The 26,476-nt window shown below is 35.6% G+C and overlaps 1 protein-coding gene across 1 annotated transcript; it reads right to left on the reverse strand.

Annotated features, from left to right (window-relative positions):
* Window positions 1-1,612: 1,612 nt before the first annotated feature.
* LOC135076653 (uncharacterized) lies at window positions 1,613-26,162 on the reverse strand. Its single transcript, XM_063971073.1, has 7 exons — window positions 25,952-26,162; window positions 18,099-18,244; window positions 15,636-15,750; window positions 7,667-7,865; window positions 5,115-5,280; window positions 4,808-4,870; window positions 1,613-1,726 (listed from the first exon to the last, which is right to left on the reverse strand). The coding sequence occupies exons 1-7, from the start codon at window positions 25,956-25,958 to the stop codon at window positions 1,613-1,615; spliced, it is 810 nt and encodes a 269-aa protein (XP_063827143.1). The 5' UTR covers window positions 25,959-26,162.
* Between the last annotated feature and the right edge of the window lie 314 nt (window positions 26,163-26,476).

Raw genomic sequence — 26,476 nt, forward strand, 5'->3', positions numbered from 1 at the left:
TGTTTTAGTGTGTGTTGTATCTGGTACAAGGAAAATGCTTTAAAGAAAACCTTTCTTCTGGACATCACGCATTGGCTTAGCTATGTTTTGTTCTAGTTTAGTTACATGTAGGTGAGGTTACGTGAGACGTAGGTGTAGATCGTGCCATCCAAGAAGACGCGCCCCACCATTCTTCCGCTAATGTTTGAGTGCTATCTAAATTATCCACCCCGCGCTTCCCTCGATCAAGATTGGTGGGGCGTGTCTTCGTGGATGGCACGATCTATACAAGGTTTTTTATTTTAAGTTGGCAAATACCATTACCTACTAGATGTCATTTTACAGGAAAGGTTCTTAATCCCTTCTTTTGTCTCTGGTAAATTGGAGGGCCGTGTTACTGAAGAGAACAGATGACCTAATGATAATGTAATCTAACAAGATAGCTCACCTGAATAGGATTGAGGGTACTAATCGAATCTGTGGGTCTACCCTCCTACACGGTTTGTACATCTTTTGTGTGTGCTTTTCATTTGCTGAGAGCTTTCTCTCGGTAGGTAATTAGGAGGTGGCGGTGCCTTTGTTAAAACCGCCACACAACGTTTTTTTTATATATTTCACCAGAGTGTGAGAAGGGTAGAGTTAATACAGTGTATGCGACTCATGCTGCGTATGTAATCAGCCTTCATGGTATAAATAAATTGTCTTTTATTAACTCAATTTAGGGATTCTGAATAATAAATAATAAGATTACGGTTAATGTATAATGGTATCAGAAAAAAATATAAAATATGTTTCTATAAATATATTAACACAAAAAAAGTAGATATATTTACACAAGTCTGCAAAAATAGGTATATTTTATGCGCCATAAATGTAGAGCTAAAATTAAAGATGGTGTGCTTTAGCTTAGCCTTAGTATAAAATTATACAATTGAATAACACTGATAGTAATTATAACATAACACAGTTAGAGATTTATAATTTATATAATATATTTCAATAGTTACAATATTTACAAATTAGCTAAATAATATTTATCTATTTCTATATTTTCTATACAGACAATATTATACTATAAAAATAAGGAACTATACAATCACAATGAGATCTCAAAAATATGTATGTTTTCGCAGAAGATAATGAAACTCTATGAAACGAACCCAATTTTTAACAATATGAAAAAAAACAATATTGGCTTTGAGTAAACCTTTGTTATGTTTTGCGGTTAAGTAGGTACCTACCTAGGTAACTCGAGTATTCTTCGAGTCTTTCACTTCAACACACGATAACCCTTCTTTAAGATTGAAACTAAATACAAGGAAGTGTAACACAGACTAAACGAAGTGTAGAAATACCATATTATTTACAATATTACCTAAAATTCATTAAGCTACGTTATATTTCGTTTAAATCGCAGATATCAGTATATTTTTGCTGATATTACTCAAAACTTATAATCCACTAACCACGAATTGTAATCCACTTCAAAATTTATTTTAGTTGTTTATTTTTATTATATCTTGTCACATAGTTATTCATAAGGTTTATCATCAAATTGACCAGTTCCACTTCGGGGTTCCACAGAAATGTTGCCGGGGTGCCTTCATGCCACTGTTTAAGCGGCCTCACCGCATCAGGTAACCGGGTCAGCCGGGGGTTCCTTGTCCTTACTGAGGGGACTGCCTGAGGGATCATTGTTGCCGTCTCCACTATTGCCGCTTGTGATCGCTACTGAGGTGAGGGGCACCTGTGGAAGACAAGGGCGTCATTTCACCCGTATTAAAGACACATCGATCACAGTAATTTCGTTGTAACTGAATTAATCTGGGATCTGGAAAAATTGTACTGCAGGATTTTTTTTTCCAAAGTCCGCCAGTGGAGGACAAGTTTTTGGAAATGTAATTACAACCTGCCATAACGACCAATCCAATAAATAGAACACCATTTTAGATAGCTTTTAAATACATAAATAGAAAAATGTTAATTGAAGTAAATGGCTGGTTTTTCTAAAGTATATTACAAACTAGCGTAAATTGTATTTCAGTAGCCAGTGCTAAATTAGTTTACCAACTACCATACTGCAAACAAACGATGTTCTTTTACGAGTAAATAAAGTCCTCAAAAGCGAAAAATAAATGTGTGCTAATCCCGTGCTTCTTTGAGACGCAGTGGCATGGATTGTCCTCCCAAAGGGTTCGTACAGATGGCGCTCTTTTAGCAAAGACTAAAGGCTTATTACACACGTACCTATGTACTACAACTGCAAGACGTGGGCAGGTACTAATTTGTATTAAAATTAATAATTAAATTCACAAGGACCACATTTTGTCGTCACTTTCAACCGCGTGTGTGATAGATAACCACCACACCGCAGTCACTTCGCAACAATGCTATCACCATGAACATGACACCATAGCGACAATGCAACCACATTCACATTTTTGTAGGTACAGTCAGCGTCAAATAGTTTGTGACACCCAAAGTGGCCAAAAAGTTGACAACACAATCTTATTTCAATTGCAACAAAGACGTTTGCGATCTTTTGAACTTTTTGGCTACTCCAAGTACGAAATCGCAAGAAGCCGTAGCGACATTATTCACACGTAACCACCAAAGATTGATCACTTTTTGTCGCGATGGTGTTGTGTGTAGTTGTGGTACGTACCTACGTGTGAACCAAGCCTAGCAGTCAGCCATTTTTCCGTTCTCTCCCGTTGCAGACCGAATGACAGCTAATTTCCACTCACAGTCGAGGAATAAGGGATTGCCCAGTTTTAATTACATTCTACAAACGCCCTTTACGTTGTTTCTTATCAATACGCCTGTCTGCGAATCTTTGATATTAATTAATAGACAGACGTCAAATTCAGAACTAATTAACGGATAACAATAATTGTATTACTTAATTAACGATGCCAATCAACTCACTAAGGCTGGGTTGCACTATCTTACTTCAACTTTTACAAACGTCAAAAATCTGTCAAACTCCATACAAAAAGCACCGGTTATCGTAAAAGTTAGGTGGTGCAACTCGGCCTTAATAACGTGCACGAAATCTATAGAATTTAATCGATAATTAACAACTTTTTCATGTCGGTGCACCTAAAATCCAAAAGTGATTCTATAACCTTATACCTATAACAAAGCCAATGAGCTTACTTACCTTTAACTTTTTAAATTTCTAAAAATTAACATCTAATTTCCATCTAACCAATATTAAAAAAAATGAGCATTGAATTTCGCAAGAACTTCTAAAACAAACAAATAAACCCACATTGATTGATATAACAAACAACTTACATATCAGAATCTTCCAACGAAAAACGTTTTGTTTTTGAAGATACCTTAATACATTATTGATAGGACGAGAATAATCAGAGGATCTTTCAGAGAATCTTTCAGAAATAGAAATGAGATGTCATAATACGAGCTTATCTGGGGCAAGGTGAAGAGGATAGACGTTCTGAATATGTAAAATGAAATATTAATATTAAAAGTACATACAGGTTGTTGAATGGAATAGTTGGTATTTAAATTCAGACCACTTACTCTTGAAATACATAATTTATTTACTCGTATTTGTAGTTAGTGTAATAATGTGATATCTATATGAAAATACAGCCTGAGTTCTAAACTACAGTAGTAAATGTAGACCTAATAAACGTTAGTTTGGTAGGTATATCAATAAATTAATCAATGTAAATAGTTCCTACATTGTAGAGTCGCAGGATATCAATCTTCCAAATGCGACCCTTGCTTAATATATTTAGCACCTTATTTAGGTAATATACTCGTATACAGTCAATTTATTACTGTACTATACACTGTAGCTGTATTGAAGCGCTACGCCAAGACACAATCTGCATTTCTAAAGGTGTCACGCACGGTCCATAGAAATGAGGGAACTCTACCTACCTACCTTTAATAGCTACAAAAATGTAATAAAGGGAAACGAACGTGAATCCCGGTATTCGAGATCCTTATTGAATTGAAGGAATGGAGATATTCTGACTTTTTCACAGAAACAGGTTTAGCAATTGAAACATTTGACACGTACCAATCAATTGACGCACCGCCTTTTCAAGCTCCTCCATAATTAAGTATGACGTCACTTTTCGTCAATTCATTTGTTTTTATCAAATATCTTACTCAACAAAGCAACTATTAAGTACAGTTATGCTCAATAAGTACTGATTAGCTTTCAGGGCTGACGGAATATTATTTTTGGAAGTCGTCGCAAAATGGTGTTGACTAGCCAATTGAGTCAAAGCTATAGAAGCTTTTCTTTATCGTTAACTAGATCCAGGTAGACTGTAACTAAAAGCTGATTTATTTTAAGTAATATACAGGCCACAAAACGAACGTTGTGCGAATGTTCGTTACGTAAGCAGATTCATCCGCACATCTAACAATTATTTAGGGAGTGAATCCGAACAAAAGGTAGATTAGATAGGTCTAGATTTACGGCCGCAATAACCTATTCCATGGGTACGTTAATGTGCTTGCGTCACAAACGCTCAGACCAAATGGGATCTTTTGATTAGGTTGGTAGAGCTTAGATAGTGCCAAATCTTTACAATCATTATTTTATTTAACACTTTCCTGAATCTACTTGTGGCGTTGTATTATAGAGCGACAAACATTTTTTCCAATATTACACTACATATTGTTCAATCCTATCTATACATACATATATCTATTGGTGCTTGACTAATACAAACGCAGTTTGACGAACCTTTGTAGCAAAGAAGCCTAAGTGCAGCGTTGAGAGGAACAGATGACCCTAGTAATCACTTACTAAGGTCGACTGTTACATTATTGAACTTACCATAGACACGGCCGTGCATATCTGTTCATCAGACGGCCTCGGAGGCGGCGTCGAACCGCAGGTCTAGTTGCAGTATGAAGACAGCTACTGCCAAATTGGCTTAAGTGATAAAAAGATGACTTGGGCACCGTCGGTCAAGAACTTTCCATAGACACAGCAGTGCATATCTGTGCATCAGATGGCCTCGGAGGCGGCGATAGAGCGGCGTCGAACCGCAGGTCCAGCTATAGCATGAAGACAGCTGCTGCCAGCCCGACATAAGTATAGAAATGAAGAAACGACTAGGCACAGTCAGTCAAGAACATACCATAGACACAGCAGTGCATATCTGTGCATCAGATGGCCTCGGAGGCGGCGATAGAGCGGCGTCGAACCGCAGGTCTAGCTGTAGCATGAAGACAGCTGCTGCTAAAGTGGCCACCGACACCGTCAGCTGGGCCGCGGCTACGCCTATACACGTTGTGCTGCCGCAGCTGGAACAAAACAATGGTTTAAAACCACCAGAAACAAAAGAAGACAGGAAAGAAAAAACAAACAGTGTAACATCGAAAGGCATGATATGAGAGAGAGTTTAGATAATGTTGGTTAGCATAAACTTGAAAGTCTATTTTGTATTACACTTTTAAATCTATGTTCATTATAATTTTGAAGAGTTTTAAGGAGACACTTGAAACTTTAAAAACTTAAGAAAATATTTATAAGCAAGACAAAAATGCTGTGTAAATTTAGATGTCCCTTTTTGCAACAATTTGAAATTTTCATAAGGTCAGCGGGGGATACAGCTAAAAATGGCAAACACCGCAAACAAAATTATGAGCCCGTTGTAAATTACATCCAAACGTACAAATGTAAGGCTCCTGGACCGTAATATTTCTTATTCGGACGAAAACACGTTTCTTACCCATTACGTCAGTTTGTTAGCAGAGTTAAGCCGATCTTAGATTATACATTTGGGTAAGATTGGTAATCTAATTCTGGACCTTTTTCTCCCCAAATCCTGGCTAATCCATTTTATAGGAAAGATGCCCAAGTAGTTCTGTGGAACTATTAATTCATTTATCTGTTAAGTATAAACGCTGCTGAAGTACGAGTAACTGTATCTATCTGGCTATATAGCCATCCGTTCACTGAACAAACTACTGAACAGTTTTAGCTACCTACTTTTAGTTTATAGATGAGACCTAATAACCCGGACTTACGTTTTTTTTTCCAAAAAAATCATACAGAGACTAATAATTATCTGTTTTGTTTATCTGTCACATGGAGATTAAAGAAAGACGTTTTCTTAAGTCACCCATATAGTTAACGCTCTGCGTTAACTAAGTACGTGGGTGACATTGCGGGGAGAATCTAGTTATCATGATCATCATTTAATTTAAAAAAAAAAGAAATTCATCGTCGTTAATCTCGGGTAGAATAGCAGTCGAAGAATCCAGTTAAAAATATTTAATTAAAAAAAAGAGAGCCATCGAGATTTCCCTTCAAATGAAAACTGAAATTGAACACTCCACTCGCTGCTGCGTGATTGCCACGGAAATTTGTGGCATGCGCTTTGGAGTGGCGTGCCAGTCAGCCGGCTAATCAACGGCAGAGAGCAGAGATTCCACATCGAATATTCTGACACATTCGAATTTAGAATCCCTTTTTAGTGGCTGAGTTAGATTTTGATGGTGTGGTTTAAATTAAAGACTATCAAAGTGACGAAAAAGCGTAATATCGATTTAATTTCCCTAAAAGTTTAATTTCATAATCATGGAATTTTCCTCGATTCTCTACTTTTATGTTTAAGAAGTCTTTAACCTCTTTCTACCTAAAGAGATATACCTAATATCTTATTAAAACAGAATTTGATAGCCCAGCGAACTTTAAGGGACAAACGACAGACCATTATCGCCACGCGAAATGCTAATCATTTATAAATAAGAACTGAGCATAACCATAATACATTGAAATAACCTTGGTAAACAATATTAAGGCTGGGTTGCACCATCTTACTTTGACAGTAACAGAGATCGTAATTTCTGCTAAAGTATTGGTAAGGCAAAAATTGAGTTGCACCAGTTGACAAAAGGTAAGATGACATCATAACTTTAGCAGTAACAGTAACAGCTCGAGCTCAATTTTGGATGGTGTGTGGACCTGTAACCGTTATAGTCAGTGTTACTGTTACTGCCTTTGACACAAACTTTTACTTAAACTGCTACCTATTATGATGCAACTCATGTGACTAGAATTTGAAAACTAGAGAAACAGATTAGACACTTGAATGCGTGGGGTTTCATTGTTGTTGTCCGATTCAGTGTTGGTACTCTCTTGTTTGCCGCAGATCGTTTACAGTTGGTTCTGTAAGGTATCATGAAGTTCCATGTGGCCTTTGCGTTTTGTTGACACTTTCTCATTTATGTTATTAGTAGTGGTAATTTATTAAGTATCTGTAGGGTACGTACATTGCATGTTCATTTTATTAAACTAGGATAACGGTGTTGACTGTCCAATTAGTCTGTATATTTATTGAACTATCTTAAGAAAAAATATGTATTGTTCAGTTGTTTGTTTTCCTAAATAAATTAAAAAAAAAAAAAAAAAAAAAACTCAGCCTAAGAGTTTGTACCAAAACGTTATGTGAAATGCAACCATTGAGGGCAATATGAGACCAGCAAGCAAAGCTTCTAATTGAAATTAGGTTTTTAATGTCCCGTTAGCCTCTCGTACTAAGCTAAATATGCTTGGAGCATTGGAGTCGAGCGGCGGCGGGACGAACCCGCGTTCCCCGAATCACGAGTCAGCCAGTCCGACCCCTTTACCGTTCGGCTATCGTGGCTTGAATAAGAAAGAATAGAGTCAAAAATTTAAACTCACCCAATATTCATCAAGGATCTGATGCAAAAAACCAGCATAGCCACATGCGCAGCCAGGGCCGCCGTCCATAGCGTGGTCAGGGGCACCGCGGCGCACGGCGAGGGCCCCAGGGCCCGCCAGGGGGCGCCCCACCGCCGGCTCGACCGCGCCCGCGCCGACGCCCAGCCGCCAAACCCTCGGCTGTAGTACACCGACGTTGCTATAGTAATTATCGCTAATTGATTATTTTGGATCGCGAAGATAACGAGATAGCGCTGAAGCTCGTATTAAATTTGGCACACAATAGCCCTTTTCATTGGTATTTTAATAATTTTACTTCATCATCATCATCATATACATAGGCCTCCCTCAATGCTTTCCATGTTGGTAGCGGCCAGCGTCAGTTATTTTAATTTACGTGTCTATATTTTAACTCGAGTTCGTTCGTTCGTTTCAGCCAAATGGCGTCAACTGCTGGGCAAAGGCCTCCTCGAAGGATTTCCATAAAGACCGATTCTGCAATGCATCCATGTATTTGAGATTTTTCAATAAAATAACAAATTATTGAAACGTAAATTGTAGTACATAATATCCTATCATGAAAAATCTCGAGCAGAAATCATAATAACCTAAGAACCTTATTATACAAAAGCTTTTTAAATAAACTTTTCAAACAAACCGAAAAAAGTATTTAGGAAAATTAAATAAGTTGTTCGTTTTATTCATTCTGCTTCGAAAGAATAAAGTTCAAACATAACGCTCTATTAGAGATACTAGAACTTTGGTAAAGAACAAACGAATTGACAAAAAAGTCGTAAGCGAATCGTACTAACAGCAACAAAAAGACGTAGTCTTTCACGTTACGAGCGTTTGACCTACATCTTTGATGTTTTCCCACTTTCCCTACAAGGGAAACGCATTCTATATAAGCGGGTCAAGCGACGCCTTCAGATACAATCTGGTTTATTCTGGAGAACTTTGTTATTCAAATCTATCTTCTTCTTATCCTGGAAAATAATGTGTGTAGCGATCCGTCTTGGTTACAATTTACCTGTCTGAAATAAACATGAACATAGAATATAGTGTACGGGTTGTAGCACATAAATAAAGTGTACAAACAAGGGTTAAAAGAGTACATATTTCCAGATTTTAAATGATGAAAAAGTTACATAAACGTTAGTGTAAAATGGTGAGAAAGATACTCTATATGCACACTACCCTTCGACGATCTCTTTAAAGTAGGTACCTATACCTGTATAGGTATGAAAACGATTTGAGAGGAAGGCACGGAAGAAATGTATGTATTTGTCTAGGTTATTTTAAAAGGTGACGGTTTTTGTGCTCAATATTTAAAGTTTTATCATTAAAGCGATTTAGTCACTTTTCGTATTTAAAGAACAGAATCCATAAAAAAAAGCTTTTTTCGCTTTTTGTACGTACTTTTAGGATATAACATCGCTACCTGTATAAAATGTTTGGGTAAATGTATTCTGCGTGACGTAGCATAAAGATTTATAATGGAGGCAGCAATTCCGCCGCGTAACAACACTTCGTGAATGTGTAACATGGGCCGCGTTTGAAAGCTTCATTGTTGAATAACTTATTGGTATAGCATGAAAAGGCTCGTCAAATTCAAAAGGAAGAATTGAACTTATACAGAAACCTTTGTATGAGTAATGAAATAAAATTTCTGATTCCATTAAGATAACTCTAACATTTTCAGAAGAACACAAACGTCATGTTTTACGTTTATAAAATTTCAATAATTAGTAAGTAATTAGTTACTGATAATAATATGTTCATGGCAAACTATCTCCAAAATTAGAATTAACCTGCTTAAATTAATTACGTAACACATTATGGAATCTATGTATTCTAAAATTACAGTGCACGCAACAATTTCTGAACCATCCTACACGAACATGCTAGTGTAAACCTAGCTACAATATTTTCAGGCGTAGCATGTGAAACTCGTGGTGTCGGCTTTCGAGAGAAATTCCAGTGATATTTTCGGGTTACACGTCAGTGCATGCAGATTTTATCCGAAGAGGAATGTAGGTTTCTAGGATTATCCGCAAAAAGTATTAATTTTTCTGTTAATGGAATTTGGGTTTGCTTTTAGCATTGCTTCCTTTTGTTCGTTCCATTTACATTGTGATTCCAGGATAATACTCGTCTTTGCGCATAACAAAGAATACTGATGTCTTCATTATATCATTTGTAAAGCTTCTTCTTCAGTCTACCGTCTTAATCATGTTTTCAAGCCATTAAGTGGAAATGTCACCTCAAGTTTTAATCCAGGTAATTTAGAGCGAAAACTTGGCGAGGGTGATATTACACTTCTGCACTGACATATTTTATTAAATTTTAGAGGCATTCAAGAATTTCGCCTCAGAATTTATGAATTTTTTGGTTAAGGTGCCTACTATGTTAAACTATTCACATTCCAAAGAGAAGAATTTGGAAACTTTTTCGATAGGACCAACACTGGTAGCCTAAAAATAAAACCCTTAGTTTCTAGTTCAGCAGTGATGAGGGGTCGTTCATGAATCAAACGTAAGCCCGAAAGTTATGCTTACCAAAGAAGTTTCTAAGTGTGGAATAGATATTGATATTTTTTGGCAAGAACTAAGTAGTTACCTACCTGTTAAATAAATCTGATCGCAAATGTAGCGCAAAAACCCTTTCTTCATAAGAAATGATTGAGTACGTAATATTGAGTATCACTACATTATAGTCGTACAACTACTATACTAAGTAAGTACGCGTAAAGTGTAAAGTATAATACGTCGGCGATCAATTACGCGTGAATAGACATCTCATCTAAATATTCTCTTAATATGAAAATGAGCTCGCGCATTTGTTAAGGTGCCCTTACATTTCAGTATTGAATGTAATAGAATAATATTGAAGACGAGGTCTTCTATAGAATATCATGAAAAGAAAGAAAACCTTAACGTTGGAGTGAAATACGTTTATGATTACACATTTTTACTAGGTAAGTAACTTGATAGTTTGATATAATCATTAATGATTATTGTTTTTTATACTTTTGATAAAACATTTTACTTTTGCTGCGTTGTGAAAGTACCTATAGTTCCAAAATACTGAACTGTCCTATCGATGACATTGACAGCGGGGCGCCACCGTCAATACCGAATCGCTGGTTCCGATTTTTGCCATGTTGGAAACCATAAAGTTGAACGATGGTAGCGCCCCCCTGTCATTGAGTTTGGCGGGACAGTTCAGCGTGGGTCATCTATACATATTTAATCGTCAACTGAAACTTTGACTGGCTGTCTAAATGATTTAACGTCTTGACATAAAATAGCAATAATCAAACTTTTTCTTCCTAATTGGTGTATGGAACAGAGAAGCTCCTTGTTTTAGTTTCAGCTTGTGCAAATTTAAAAAACAACAGTACCTACCTATTACTCGTATAAATAAATCAATAACCTATTTGTAACTATCCATCTTCAAAGATCGTTCAAACTATGCAGATCACTACTATCTCAAACGCAAGTAGTCCAGTCATTATAGTAAGTTCACCTCGGAATTCGAGATACCCAGCTGTAAGTCTGTAAATACGTGTATATTGACACCCTAAAAGTTGTCTCAGAACCTACATATGGTAGGGTGTAAGCAACTATTAAATTTCAATGTCAACGGTCACAAAAATCGGTTTTTTGCGCTTTTTTTAGAAATATCTCATTTCCTATGGGTTTTTTGCTATTTGTATTTATTATCAATATTGTAGAATACTAAATTCTCTACAAATTTTGTTTAAAAAATTTTTTTATACGGTGAACCGTTTTCGAGATAGAGGGCGGAGAGCGCGCGGTCACTGCATCACTTCAGGTCAACTTAAGCGGTTTAGATTTTTCATACAAAAGGATTTTCCGCTAATTCCCGTGGGAATTTCGGGAATTCCTTGCTGTTTACTTTTACTAAGGTACCTACATGCCAAATTTCAAGCGTCTAACTTCCATTAAGCGTTTAGATTTTTCATACAAAAGGATTTTCCCGCTAATTCCTGTTCCCGTGGGAATTCCTAATTATACTATAACCTGCCCAGGAGTATGAAGAATAATTGTACCAAGTTTCGTTAAAATCCGTCGAGTAGTTTTTGTTTCTATAAGGAACATACAGACGGACAGACAGACAGACAAAAATTTTACTGATTGCATTTTTGGCATCAGTATCGATCACTAATCACCCCCTGATAGTTATTTTGAAAATATATTTCATGTACAGAATTGACCTCTACAGATTTATTATAAGTACTAGCGGCCGCCCTCTACCTCGAAAACGGTTCACCGTATAAAAAATTTTTTTAAACAAAATTTGTAGAGAATTTAGTATTCTACAATATTGATAATAAATACCTACAAATAGCAAAAAACCCATAGGAAATGAGATATTTCCAAAAAAAAAGTGATTTTTGTGACCTTTGACCTTAAAATTTAATAGTTGCTTACACCCTACCATAATGTAGGTTTTGAGACCACTTTTAGGGTGTCAATATACAAGTATTTACAGACTTACAGCTGGGTATCTCGAATTCCGAGATTCTTACCTAATTTAAGCTTAAATGACTGGACTAAAGTGTAATTTTATGTTTATGCTTGCATACAGATGATAAAATGATACTGCAAGATAGACCAGTGGGTTCACTGATATGCCTAGATTTTTATCGCTCATTTTTTTACTTAGCTCCGTGAAGTGACTGTGAAATCGAATGTCACTCTTTGTAGTCGGTTAGGATTCAGTTTTATTCTTTAATCTTTCATGTCCCTTCAGAAACCTTCTGTAGGTATACCTATTTCGGTATTAATTTTCATGTAACTATAAGTATCTCTGAGTTGGGCTTACTGTATTCTGTTTTGTATATTATGCGTATTTTCTGCGATATTTTCATATAATAACGACGCCGGATAAAGCTACAAGTATATTGCAGAGTAACGTTATGACGAACGTATGAAGCTGCAATAATATGATATCCATACTCGTATATTCTCTTAAGCCCGCATTCACAAACATTACTTTGAGGTCTCACAGTGCGCGTGGACGCACAGTGTCACACACGAACAGTGTTCGATTTATTGCTTCACTTAAACAAGCATCGTTTGTGAATACGGGCGTTAGTTATTTGTATAGTGATTCCTGTACGAGTAAGTGCTGAAATTACGAGTAAAGATTTTAAGTAGTCTTTGAGTCGGCTAGAAACCCTACTTAGTTATATTCTCAGAAGCTTCCCACCGAATACTCCTTGATTCTGTGGGTGGTTTAGTGGTTTACTTTAGAAAAATTTCCGTGAATCATTTAATAACTTATTTCGTAGTAATATTAATCACTAGCTTTTCTTTGCGGCTTCCCCTGCGTGTATCGGCGTAATAGCCTACGTTATCCTATAAATGCGAAAGTTTGGATGTCTGGATGGATGTTTGTTACTCTTTCACGCAAAAACTACTAAACGGATTTTGATGAAACTTTACAGTATTATTCTTTATAACCCAGAATAACATATACTCGCAGGCTATAATTTATGACGATCTGTGACAAACTAAATATCACGCGGGTAAAGCCGCGGGCAAAAGCTACCAAGGGATAATGTAGCATTCTAATAATGAAACTTTGAACTTCGTTTAGACGACGACACGTCAAATTAAATTCTGAGGCTTATGTAACAAGAGCTATATTACAATAAAATGTATAGTCTGATGATGTGCCATCAACTAACCACAAGTCAATGTTATTTTAACACGTGTCTTTATTATGTTAAAAGTTTTCATTGCAATTCTAGGGATACCTTTGCAAAATACTGCACACGTTTCGTTATAACTGAGGTTTATACGAGCTAGGAATCAAATACGACCTCTCTGGATTAGGACTGACGTGTTCCCTTGAGACTGCAGACAGAAACACTGTGGTAGCCTTGCAACTAGAAATAGAGAAAATACTTTTTAAAATAAAAATAAGGCACATCAAATATCCACAATGAACGGTCCTGCGCTGCCCGCATCTAGGTTCTTCCCGCGACCTTTACTAGGTCGTCGGTCCACTTAGTAGGAGGCCTGCCCACGCTACGTCTTCCAGCCCGGAGGAGGAGGGGGGGGGGGGGCATTTGTTCAGCCATGGACGTCATTTGGCTGAAACGAACGAACGAACGAAGGGCACATAATTTTACAAGCTTACACGAATTCAAATTTTTATTTGTGTAGCGCAATCAAATATGTCATCATCAACCAGTCGCCAGTTCACTATCAAAGTAAAAATATTATGTCCAAAGCAGAATCAAGGTATGCTTCCTCATATCAAATAGATGATAGACAATACCGCTTCCCGATCCTATGGTAAGTGTATCTAAATCTCGCTACTGCATTTGCTAATGGTATCCATTCGAGGACCCTGTCTTATACAGAGTCCTTCTTTTAATAAAAGTTACACCCTAGTTGAACTCTGGTTTAAATTGTCATTAAGTGTGGAAATGTCATTTTAATCCAAGGTTCATCCTATTGTAACTTTTTATTAATAAAGGGGTATAGGTATACAAAAAATTCATAAAAGGAAGGACAAATAGGATTATTCAAATTAAAATTTAACCACAAACAATCTAAGGCTGGGTTGCACCATCTTACTTTAAGTTTGACAAACGTCAAAAATTTGTCCAACTCCATACAAAAAGCACTTGTTATAGTTATAGTTACGGTCACAGTACGGTGGTGCAAATCAGTTTTAATATCTATTTCACAACCAAATCCACAACATAGCGCCGTCCGGGACAGTCACTAACTCAAATTAGTTGTCAAAGTCCATATTCAAATACCCAGGGAACATGATATTATTCTAATTATTTCTATGCGGAGTTGGAAATAGCAATTTGTACAGGGTTACCATCGTCTGGATTCGTCAGATTATGTGAAAGCTTTTGGCTTCTTATCCTGACGTTTTTTAGCCTTTGATATCTCCACTACAAACACATTCATGTTTAAACAGTCATTAGATCGTTTTGCCTGATACCACTATTATACACTGTTCGTTTGTTTCTGCGAAAAAAGACGTCCACAGCTGGACAAAGGCCTCTCCCAAAGATTTGGACCGGTCGTCATTATGGTCTGTATTGTTATGTAATTGTAACTTTTTTGAAACAAATAAATATATTCTATTCTTTTCTATTTACAAAAATCAACAAAAATAGACGCTACTTTAATGCAAAAAGTAATCCCAACTCTTTCATAATGTCAAACTCTTCTCTAAATGTTAACCCTATATTCTTGAGAAATTTAGCATTAGACCAAATTGCGCTCAGATGATTTGTAATGGTAGCATTTAAAATTTCACTTTGCCTGGTCGTGACAGACGGCAGTGTCAACATTGGCTTGATTAAACGGGATTAAACCGCAATCGCTTTGTGAGGGCAGAGTTTCGCTCCGGCTAACTTTGTTGATCCGTGCTGCATTAGTTTATTTTGTGCAATATATCAGAATATTAATGCTATACGGAGTTGAACTCACTAATTGGGTGGGTTCCACTTTGATAAATATTTCAGTGTATGATTGCATGGGTAAAACGACAATTAAATTCGTGCTACAAAAGGCGCGTAAGGCAATTCACTGTGATTCATGCAGCGCAAAAGTTTTAAGCAACGGAATAATACTTATCAGCCATAGGACTTCCACTGCTGAACTTAAGCCAAAGGCATTTTGTATGTTGTACTGCAGTGACGATGGTGCATAGGTTGGGGTGAGGCCTGTGCTTCTCCTACACATAAGTAAGTAACGTACGCGTACTCCCACATGACAATCGCCCGTATTCACAAACAATATGAGGACTCACAGTGCGAGTCGACGTACAGGGTGACACACCAATCACAGAGCTCTATTGAACGCTGTGCGTTAGATTTTCTGCTTCACTTAAGCAAGTATCTTTTGTGGATACGGGCGTAAGTATGCGTTTTATGCTTAACTATTGGGTCTTTCGTCATACAAACCTGCAGCCAATACAGTAACGGCCCCGGCTGGTACTCCGAGCCCCAGCATCGGTTTCTGCCGCTCCTCCAGCCAGCCTACTGCACCCACCACCAGCCCGCCGATACCGCAGACTATCTGTCACAAAACACCAAGGTTCATCACTTAGGCCCGATTCGACCAAATTTTTATCCGAGAATAACTCCTGGTATAACTGGCACATTGACAGTTTCAGTACGGGAAATTATGTAAAACTGACGATTTATTCTGAGATTAATATTTACTCTTGTTTGGTCGAATCCAGGGTGGTGAGTTAAACATCATTCTTGATTTAGAATAATATCATTTTGCAATAACACTATTTATTTATTTATTATCCATATATAAAAACTATCCCATCCAAACAGATTCTTAAGTAAAATACAGAAATAATTGTAACATAAAGTTTTCGTAAACTCTTTACTCTAAGTAAAATATAAATCTATAACTTTGTAAGACATTATCAGTTTTAGTCAAATTAGTCTGGCATTGATAACAACTTTACTGAATGTTATTAAAGCTTAAGCAAACTTTGAAGTAAAGTTTCAATTTGAAGTCGTTAGCATACAATAAAATTAAGATTTGTAGCTTGATATAATAGTTAGTTACTTTGCCCGAGTTTGGATTTGAAATACTAAGTAATAACCCAAATAGGTAGGTATTAAATTATGTAATATATTTTCAATTAATACAAAAGTAAAAGCGTTGCTTTATTAAATCGTTGAAAGGAACTAGAACTAAGAAGCTTAAAAACCGGCCAAGTACGTGTCGGACTCACGCACAAAGGGTTCCGTACCATTGATTTATGAAATATATTTTTTTTTAATTTAAGTTATTTGTATGAATTTACGATTTACGAGGTATTAAAAAAAACTACTTACTAGATCTCGTTCAAAACAATTTTCGTTGGTAGTTTTTATAGTAATTTAACTACATCATATGTTATTTTTAGATTTTTCATTTTCTTATTTTAGAAGTTAGAGGGGGGGGGCGGGGACCAACTTTTTTCTACTTTGGAAGCGTCTGTCACGCAAACTATTTGGTTTAGAAAAAAAGTATTTTAGAAACCTCGATATCATTTTTAAAGACCTATCCATAGACACCCCACACGTATGTGTTTGATGAAAAAAAATTTTTTGAGTTTCAGTTCTACTAAGTAGGAGCCCCCAATATTTTTTTTTATTTTTTTTTTTGCATCAAAATCTTAATGCGGTTCACAGAATAAATCTACTTACCAAGTTTCAACAGTATAGCTCTTATAGTTTCGGAAAAAAATGGCTGTGACATACGGACGGACAGACGGACGGACGGACAGACAGACATGACGAATCTATAAGGGTTCCGTTTTTTGCCATTTGGCTACGGAACCCTAAAAATTTATGTCTTCAAAATAAAAAGCAGACGCACTAATCTCTCACTGTACATTTTAATTAATTTCTGTTTCATAAAAAAGCTTTCAGTTACTAATCTATAGGGAAGTTAGCCAAAATCTAAGCAACCGTTTTTTGTCGGTAGACCGCTGCCACTGGGGGTTAATCCCAGGCAAACTGGATTAAAATGTAATCGCTAGTCAGCTTGGTTGATTGGTTATATTGATTAATTTCTGCTCAGCCCTCGCTTAAGCAGATTAGGGAATGTTTATTTCATGAAGTAAATGTAATTTTGATCGGTTCGAAAATTTCCACGTAGTGATTGTTATTCCATAAATTAAAGTACATAGTTGTTTATAAGCTTTTGTATACTTTTACTTATCCGGGGATTTAGAAATCAATCTCCAATATGATGGTAACAAATGTAGAGATCGTTTATATATTGTTTATCTCTACAATTGTACTAGATATAACATTAATTAATTGTTCGCTTCCAGCAAAATTAAATTGTAGATTGGTAGTACTTTTCTTTCATATTAGACTGAAAACAGTACTACTCTTATATCAGTCGAGTCGCGGTTCATATTCAAATTCATATAATGTATAAGTATGTAGGTCTTGTAGGTCCCATTCAGGGCACATTACATGTTCCAATTACAACTTGCCTTGATGTATTGGTAACGTGACCATTTATTTATGTGAGAGCGAGACACATCTGTGGAAATAATATAACAAAAAAAAGGTTTTAGTGTTTTACAACACAAAATAATCAAAGCTCCAAACACAAAATAGTTGGTATGACTTACTAACAAAGCCTCCAGTAGTGGCGTGACTCCTGAGTCGTATTTTTGTATTTATTGTCGAGTGGAAAAAATAATTTTAAACTATCGTTGGGTCGGCTTGCAACCGGGACTAGGTTGGCTTCGCTGAGGACACCGGGACAGACTGCCCGAAACCGGGACTGTCCCGCCTAAACCGGGACGTATGGTGACGTTATCTATTGGCAAAGCTCTCGCATTACTAACAGTCGACCTTGTTATAACGTGAATATCACTTTAGGCTATAGAATTCTCTTACCTGTAGCACTCTAACTCTAAGAGCTATAGCGAAGGGGTATATCTGCAGGCCGCTTGCGAAGGCTTCCGCATCGTCGCCTTTGGACGCGCCGCTGACTGCGCTGCACACCGACTGCTTGCGGGACCACATCGTCCTTGCGTGGAGAACTGTAGCAAATATTAGGCTGTTAAAGTATAACTACACTGGACCGCAAAGAAAAAGGGTCAAAAGTATCTTTAGCTTTATAAAATAAAGACTAAATTAATTAAAGCTTTTTATTTTTATGTAAAATTAGCTTTCCGCCCGCGGCATCGCCCGGGGATTTCCTGGAAATCATTCAAATTTTTCGCGCCGTAGAAACCATCTTTGGACATCAACGAAAAAATAATAATTGGTAAAATTAGTCCAGGCGTTGTTGAGTTATGCGCTTACCAACACATTTTGCGATTAATTTTTATATTATTAGATAGAGAAATAAAAAATCGTAGTTTTATCACGTATGCTTTGTTTCACAAAGCTAGGTCAGGTACTTTTGAAGATATGGAAGATTAGAACCGACCCTTTTCCTTTGTACTTACAGTGTAAGTACTTATTGTAGTATAGTGATGAGTGTCCTCATTCTCTGACAGGTAAGTATTCTCTTATAAGAGAGATGTAATGCGTACGCGCTTATAAATATCACGACTCAGTGTCCAAGCGTTTAATGCATTTAAGCAGTATCTAAGGCTTAAGGCTGGGTTGCACCTTGCACTTTAACTTTGACAAACGTCAAAAATCTGTCAAAATCCATACAAAATACACCGGTTATCGTTATAGTTTCGGTCAAAGGTAGGTGGTGCAACTCAGCCTAACTGTTTTCTCGTGGGTATCAGTGGTTTCATATTTTGTAAACACTGTGGCATTATAAAAAATATGTTCTCATGAAAAGCGTTATTTTATCGACAATAGACCCACTCTTTTAATCTGATGTTTTCTAAATTGTATACCTACCTACTTTCTATGTTACACGGCGGCAAAATTAAATTATTATATTGGCTCCATCCCTATCAAGATGAGCGATGATCTAAACAGTTTTGCAAGGTTCGGCTTCTAGATTCGTATCTCGAGATTCGTTGATTGATCACGTTTCCATTTGAGACTTGATTTCGTAGCCAAGTCATAAATGGGTCAGGTAGGTATCCCGATAATGTGCGAGTTCGGTGTAAGCCCTAAATAGTGTGTACGAAATTGATACTCAATATAATTAAGCGTGAATAAAGTACGAGTAAAACCATGAGAATCATATACCTATGTGTCTGAAATTGACAAACTAACGTCTCCAAACAAAATCAAATACATAACTTACAAAATCATTGCATGCCGTGGCAGCCTTTAATTAAGACAACACTTAGTTCTAAGCACTTTTAGTTATAGTTGTCCTAATAAATAAAATAAAATAAAAAAAGCATCACGTGTTTGAATGCGTACATTAGTTACTTACACGATAAATGTAGGACAAATATAGATTTACAACCATTTGTTGCTTTATCAAACCATCGTAAAAACTGATTTGAATGTAGATTGTAGATATTAAGTGAAAATTTATGGCGTTCATTTTGGCAGCTTATAATCAATCTCTGTCGAAAGCTTGATAAAAGCTATGAATCGGCCCATAAGTCTGTAAGTAAGTACCCATTTAAAATATTAGCAAAATTTTATGTAATATTTATAAGTGCCTACTTACTGATTGACGTAAACGTAAAAGTACTGGTAGAAATTAAAGTTATTAAAACTCATCAGTCAGTAAAGATATAATGTGATTATTAATTTTGTGTAGTAATTTCACACAGGTAAACAAACTTTTCTATCGATTTTAGGGTTTACAAAACAAAAACCATTTTTATCGAATGCATTTTGTTAATCTCACAATCTTCCTTGTAATGCTTTGATATCTTATCTGTAAAAAGCTTTTATCGTTTTAATTAATGTGCAAACGGGTAATATGCGCTAACATCTCTACATATGAAAATGTTAAATGAAAGTCATAATAGGTAGAGTAAAATTATTTAGACATTAATAGTAACATACAAGGGCTTTAGTTTAAGTAGGTACTTATATTTTTGATGGAACTTATACAATTTAGTACTAAATGCAAAAGTAACACTGTCTGACAGATAAAAACATGTAAGTCTTTTTCATGTAGATAACTTTTTCTTATGGTCAAAGTCCATTCGGAAAATTCGTCATTAAAAGGACAATGACACAAAATATAATAGTAACAATGAATCGTAAAAAGAAATGAACAATAAAACGTTCGGCTTTCTGTTCTGGGACAAAATACTAATGGTATCTAATTCGGGACATTGTTCACTATGTTTTGTTAATGTCCCCATTATGTACTTAGGTATACTATGTGCCTAGAGTTGCTCTAATCTCGGGATAGGTACACAAGGATCCCAAAGGATACCTCTCTATTCAGTGGCAAATCCAATACACGTGTGAGGGCCGTTATTGTAATCTACACTGTACCTTTAGCATGAACAACTTTCGTCTTCGAATCGTTTGTGTATTCGACAAAATTCGATACTCAAACTTCGAATTATACGATAAGTGACAATTTTGATTCTCAAAATAAGTTTTGTGCAACCATTTCTCATACTAAGTTCACTTCACGACATGTTCACAAGGGCGATGTTGTAGTTTTCTTACTAAATCTTTTGATAGCGATTCGAATACGGAAACGATTCGAACTCGAAAGTTTTTCGTACTAGCCGTACTGTACCTATATTTGGTTCACTACACTCTTAATATAAACTAGTATTAGAGAACCAGTTAAACAACTTATTGTCTGGGAATTATGGGCCAAAGTTCTTAAACTATCCACAGGTAAAAGCGCTGAGTTGCACCACCTAACTTTAACGATAACTATAACGAAAACCGGTGCTTTTTGCACGGAGTTTGACAGATTTTTGACGTTTGTCAAAGTTAAAATAAGATTGTGTAACCCAACATAAGGGTAAAAGGCAAGCTGTTGGATAAAATATTATTGTTGTTATTCACTTTTATTCATGTACTAGCTGTGCCCGCGACTTCGTACGCGTGAAAAACCGTTTTTGCTACATTTTTCATTGTTGATCTGCTCCTATTGATCGTAGCGTGATAATGTATAGCCTATAGCCTTCCTCGATAAATGGACTATCTAACTCTGAAAGAATTTTTCAAATCAAACCAGTAGTTCCGGAGATTAGCGGGTTCAAGTAAACAAACAAACTCTTTAGCTTTATAATATTAGTATAGATAAGTAATCGCAGTGTTATATGCCTGTTTTGAGCATCATTTCAGAATACAGACGTTATCTGAGTAAATTACCTATTTTCCCGGGAGGTTATCGGAGTGTGTGAAGACAAACGTTGGAAGATAATGCCGTTCCTTTGCAATTTTCGTGATAAACGGACTAGAGATAGTACGAAAATCGTTTCAAACGTATCAGGTGTGAAGATGTAAAGAACTGAAGATCCAGTCAATGTTTTGGTGTCGGTAAGACTTATTATTTAATTGATATTTTGACTAGTTTCAATTCATCATCATCATGATTTCAGCCATAGGACGTCCACTTCTGAACAACCAAACTAACCGGTCATAATGGAAATCATTGAGGGGAGTTTCGATTAAATTGACCTTAAATTGACAATACCCTAAAACTTTGAGCAGGTTGTATTCCTAAGAAAAGTACCTATCAGTATAGTTTATGATAAACTTTAAGACTCCTAGGACAATACGATTTACGATGTCAAAAAGCCATACCGCCATAAAATTGCTCTGTCGTATGTTTCAAAGCTTTTACTCAGAGCAAGAGCTTTTACTGCAGTCGTATACGGTCCCCAAAGATTTAATAAAGCTGTAAATAAAGCTCATAGTTTCAAGAACGCTAAATCATCAAATATGCACGGCCATGATCAATTTCACTTCTATATTTTTACTTTCTAAAGTTGTATATCTATCGCTACGCCTGAAAAACTAAGTATGCATGAAAATCTTTGACTAGGCAACCAAGATAAGTTGCCATTACTAAATTTTATTGAAGTAATAATATGTGATGTTGTCTAATGTGGTGTCAAACAACATGGAACTGTGTAGTTAAGATATTTCCTCACTTCCCATACATCCATACTTCAACATCAGGTATATAAAATACTTTTTTTAACATTTAAATATCAAGCAAATTTCGGCAACAACATCAACCGCATCAAACGTGTTACAGTGAAATTTCATTTCAATATTTCGACTCGGACAGAATGCGCGTTGGAAGCCATCGAATTACAGACTGCTGGCCACTGATCCATATTTATGAGATCTGTGCAGTGTGCAGTGCGGACGTCACATAGGTATCCATAGGAGGATCAGCTATTAGTGATCTGTGATTAAGCCTTGCCTATTTGTGGAAACTATGAATAACAGTACGGTTAAAACGTAAGTCATTGTCAATATGCTTTTCGTTGAGCTAGTGTACATAAAGATTGATTTCTTTGTTAGAGCATCTAGTTTATTTATTGCAGTAGTAGATGAAACATTAAGCTTTAGAGAAATTTTATTGCTCACTTCAGAAACTAACAGTAAATTGGTAGTAATTTTTGAAAATGTGGTTTAAGCTTTTATTCGTTCTTCATTAAATCTGCTGGCACTTTGGTTAATGTTATCTAAAAGTGGCCATTTCAACTTTATTGTAGAGCTAAACATTGCTGAAAGTCTGTATTTTTGTAAATAATTTGAAGCAATTTTAACAAGAGAATGAATTTTCGCCATAAAATTCAAATCTTACAAATTCATATTTAAATTTCGCCTCGGTTGCAGCAAAATGCAAAGTGAAACAATTTACTTGGCTATTTTAAATAACGATGTTGTACTAAAGATAAAACTCCAAGTGAGAGGCGAGAAGCCATGTTTGTGATGTGATGTTAAAGAATGACGTAATAAATGCAGATATGCTAAAAAGAGAAGAGAATAGATCTAATATATCTTGTAGAGATAAACGTTTTACTTAAAACTTACATGGTTTGAAAAAAAATCGAATATTTTAGTTTAAAAGTTCTGGGTTTTATTTCCATCAACATTTAGTAGATAAAATACACATTTAATAGAAACCTTGTTTCTTAAAATATAGAGCTTACTGTCAAAGGTGTTTGTAAGTATTCGTACGCAAATAGAATATACGTCTTATACGTGTCTTTAACTGCCTTTGCGTGTTTACTAACAAAACATTTCCAAACATTTGTTTACACCTCTCCTGTTTAGTGATTATCGACGTTGAGCGTTTAGATGTTTTGCGTGTAGAGTCTACACTGTAGTATTCAGTTTTGGAACTTGGCACTTCGTTACTAGAATCCACACTTTTAAATTTACTTTACACGACGAATCACCCCAGCAGACTTTAAGTTTGTCTTAGTGAAAAACTTATTTTTGTTCTGTTTAATGTATGAAAAATATGAATCAAGGTTACATTATTATTATGAAAAAGTATTTCTAAGTGTAAAACCTTCCTCCAAAAAGCAGACGTTAGCGAAACTTTATTTAACTTTTCCTAAACGTAAAAGCGAGAAAAAATATGTACAAAAGAAGCGCAAGAACTAAAGGCGACGGTGAGACGAGTTTTTCAGATTAATAATTAACATTGCAAGTTTGAGCAAGTCTTTTTTGTCTAGTCAGCCAGAAAAATACTCTAGACTGAGCTTAGGAACTCATTAGTACCTACCCTTTTTAGACGTGGTTCAAGGTTTTAAAAATGCATCACAATAAAATGACGTAAAAATGGTTTGAGTAAATATTCGTAATACAATGCTATACATATATCTTGGTAATCGTGAATATAATAGTAGGTATTTTGGCAACATTATTTTGCACATTGACAATAGTTTCTAATAAAAACAAGACATACTGAACCTTTTATCTTTAGCTCTATAATAAACTTATTTGTTATTTTTTAATCTCAGTTTTTAATTAACTAGGTAACTGTTAAATTGGATTATTGAAATGGTTGCTATTATGCAATAAAAAGTTAGTAAGAACAAAATGACGTCGTAATCTTGTATTACATAGGCATCTACTTAAGTATGTACCATACAAAACCAAAATTAGAGGAAATCGCATTTTGACGTGAAGCTGCGTAGGCGCGAAGTATTAATTTACTCACTAAACAATGTCACACGATATAATAAGTAATTCGTGACTACGCTTTTAAATAAAACGATTTTAGTTTTATACCTTCGATTGATAGAAATCTACACATACGCCCGTATTCACAAACGATGCTTACTTAAGTGAAGCAACAAATCGAACGCACAGCGAATAGAGTTCTGTGATTGGTTCGTTTGTCACCCTTTGCGTCCACGCGCACTGTGAGACCTCATAGTAATGTTTGTGAATACGAGCGATAGTCACACACTTTATTACAAAATTATTCCTATATTTCACTTACTTGCAATATCGGTAAAAGATAGATTTTCCCTCAGAGAATTCACAAGGGGAACCTAAGGTCCCAAAAATAAAAGGGCATGATGTGAAATAGGCATAAAACATGGATGCCTTTATCAAGTTGGGTATAATCTCACATTAAATTTAAATGCCTCTATGATTTATTAAACCGTACATTAACATAATGTAAATTAACGTAATTATTTGAATAAGAAAGTATTTTTTAAATAATAATTTTATATAGACCGTTTATTACACAGAATACACTTTACGTTATATCTGAACAGTGTGAGATGACCTTTTCTAAAATTAAATACACTGTGTGGGCGAACAAGTCATTTTAGGAAAAAACCAAGCAACCTTTTATGACGTATGTATAACGTGATAATCAATAAGGTTGTGTTTTAAGTTGAAACCACAGTTGAAGCGTTGTTTACATTTTATATCAGCTGTTGTGTTATAGTTTTAGGAAAAACTTAAAATAAATAAGTAACTATTTTAAGCATTAAAATTTGATTAACTGTTTGCTTCAATTAATTGTTTTGCAATTTTGTAAACTGATTTTTTCAAGTAGGAAAAAAGAAAGTAGAGCAATTACATGATTATATTGCTTGACCGATTCTGGATACAATATTACGCATTATTTCACTCGGTTCTCTTGTTATTAGGCTTACGTGTATTTACTTCATACACGTATATATCATATTGTATGGCGTATGTATCTATGAAGTTTTCCTAGCTGAAAACATTGTAAATCCCGCGAATTTCCAGCAGTATCAATTACATGATTTATCCACCAACATGCCAGCCGTAATTGACTGCCTTGGCTTGATAAATGAGTCTATATGTGTACATAAGCCTGTATTATTTCATTTATGAGGTGCGGAGTGTTCGTTATTGCCAAATATTTACATTCCTGCTTAATTTATTATATTATTGCTTAGACTACTCCTAAAATAAATTTCACTGGTATAAGTTATCTTACCTTAATTTATTATTTTTATGAAAGGGCATTTTATTAGATTAATTTATATTATATGTTACTGGGGTCAAAATTGGACGTTAGGACCATGGCAAGGCCTATCGATGGTTACAGAGTTATCCATTGTTTTCGGGACACCCTGTATGTTTTTATTGTCTAGATTAGGCAAGCAGATTATGAATTACAGAAAAATATTTTAATTTTGTCACATTAGGTACTTTATTTTAAGCGTTACAATGTGTACTTTATTAAACGTTTGGTATAGAATTATAGAATAGAATGGAATTACTTTATTCAGCATATAAAATTTAGATGCATACATTATTTAACTTTATTGAAGCATGCTGAAAATGCGCCGGCTCAGCAAAAATCGTATGCAGGTACCTTGTTGTATTCAGTAGGTAACAATTAAGTTTAAAAATCTTAAGATTACACCAAAACTTACCAGGCATCGAAAGAAAAGTTCTTTATAAATCACTACATCATTCACTTATTACAAACTTTTTTTATAACTTCCACTTTTTAATTTTCATAACTGGCACAAAACCATCAAATAAAAAAAAACTAAACGTTCGAATTCTATTTAAAACAAAAGAAACGCTGTGTGCTTCGTAAACTTGGGAGAGACAGAAAGGAACGCGCGCTTCGGTTCGTTGGTAGAGTGGCACTGAAGGCTGAATGTGAATAATTCCCGCGCTGCTGCGATGTTGTCCAGTGGGATAAACAATGTTGTCGCTCAAAGTGTTTGTTTGACGGTTAAATGCGGTGAGTACAGACGGCGGCTCATCAAGGTAAATACCACTGGATCTTATTTTAGTTGGCATACGGGCGAATTTGCAACAAAAATGCATAGTGTTCCATTTGCACGTAAAAGTATCCTTAGGTCCCACACATCGACTTTTAACGACCCTTTTTTGAAGTAAAAGCAATTTCACGTAATTTACACAAAAATGAAACCCGCAAAAGGTCG

This window comes from Ostrinia nubilalis, chromosome 12 (genome assembly GCF_963855985.1).
Source record: "Ostrinia nubilalis chromosome 12, ilOstNubi1.1, whole genome shotgun sequence".
In the NCBI taxonomy this organism is placed as follows: Eukaryota; Metazoa; Arthropoda; class Insecta; order Lepidoptera; family Crambidae; genus Ostrinia; species Ostrinia nubilalis.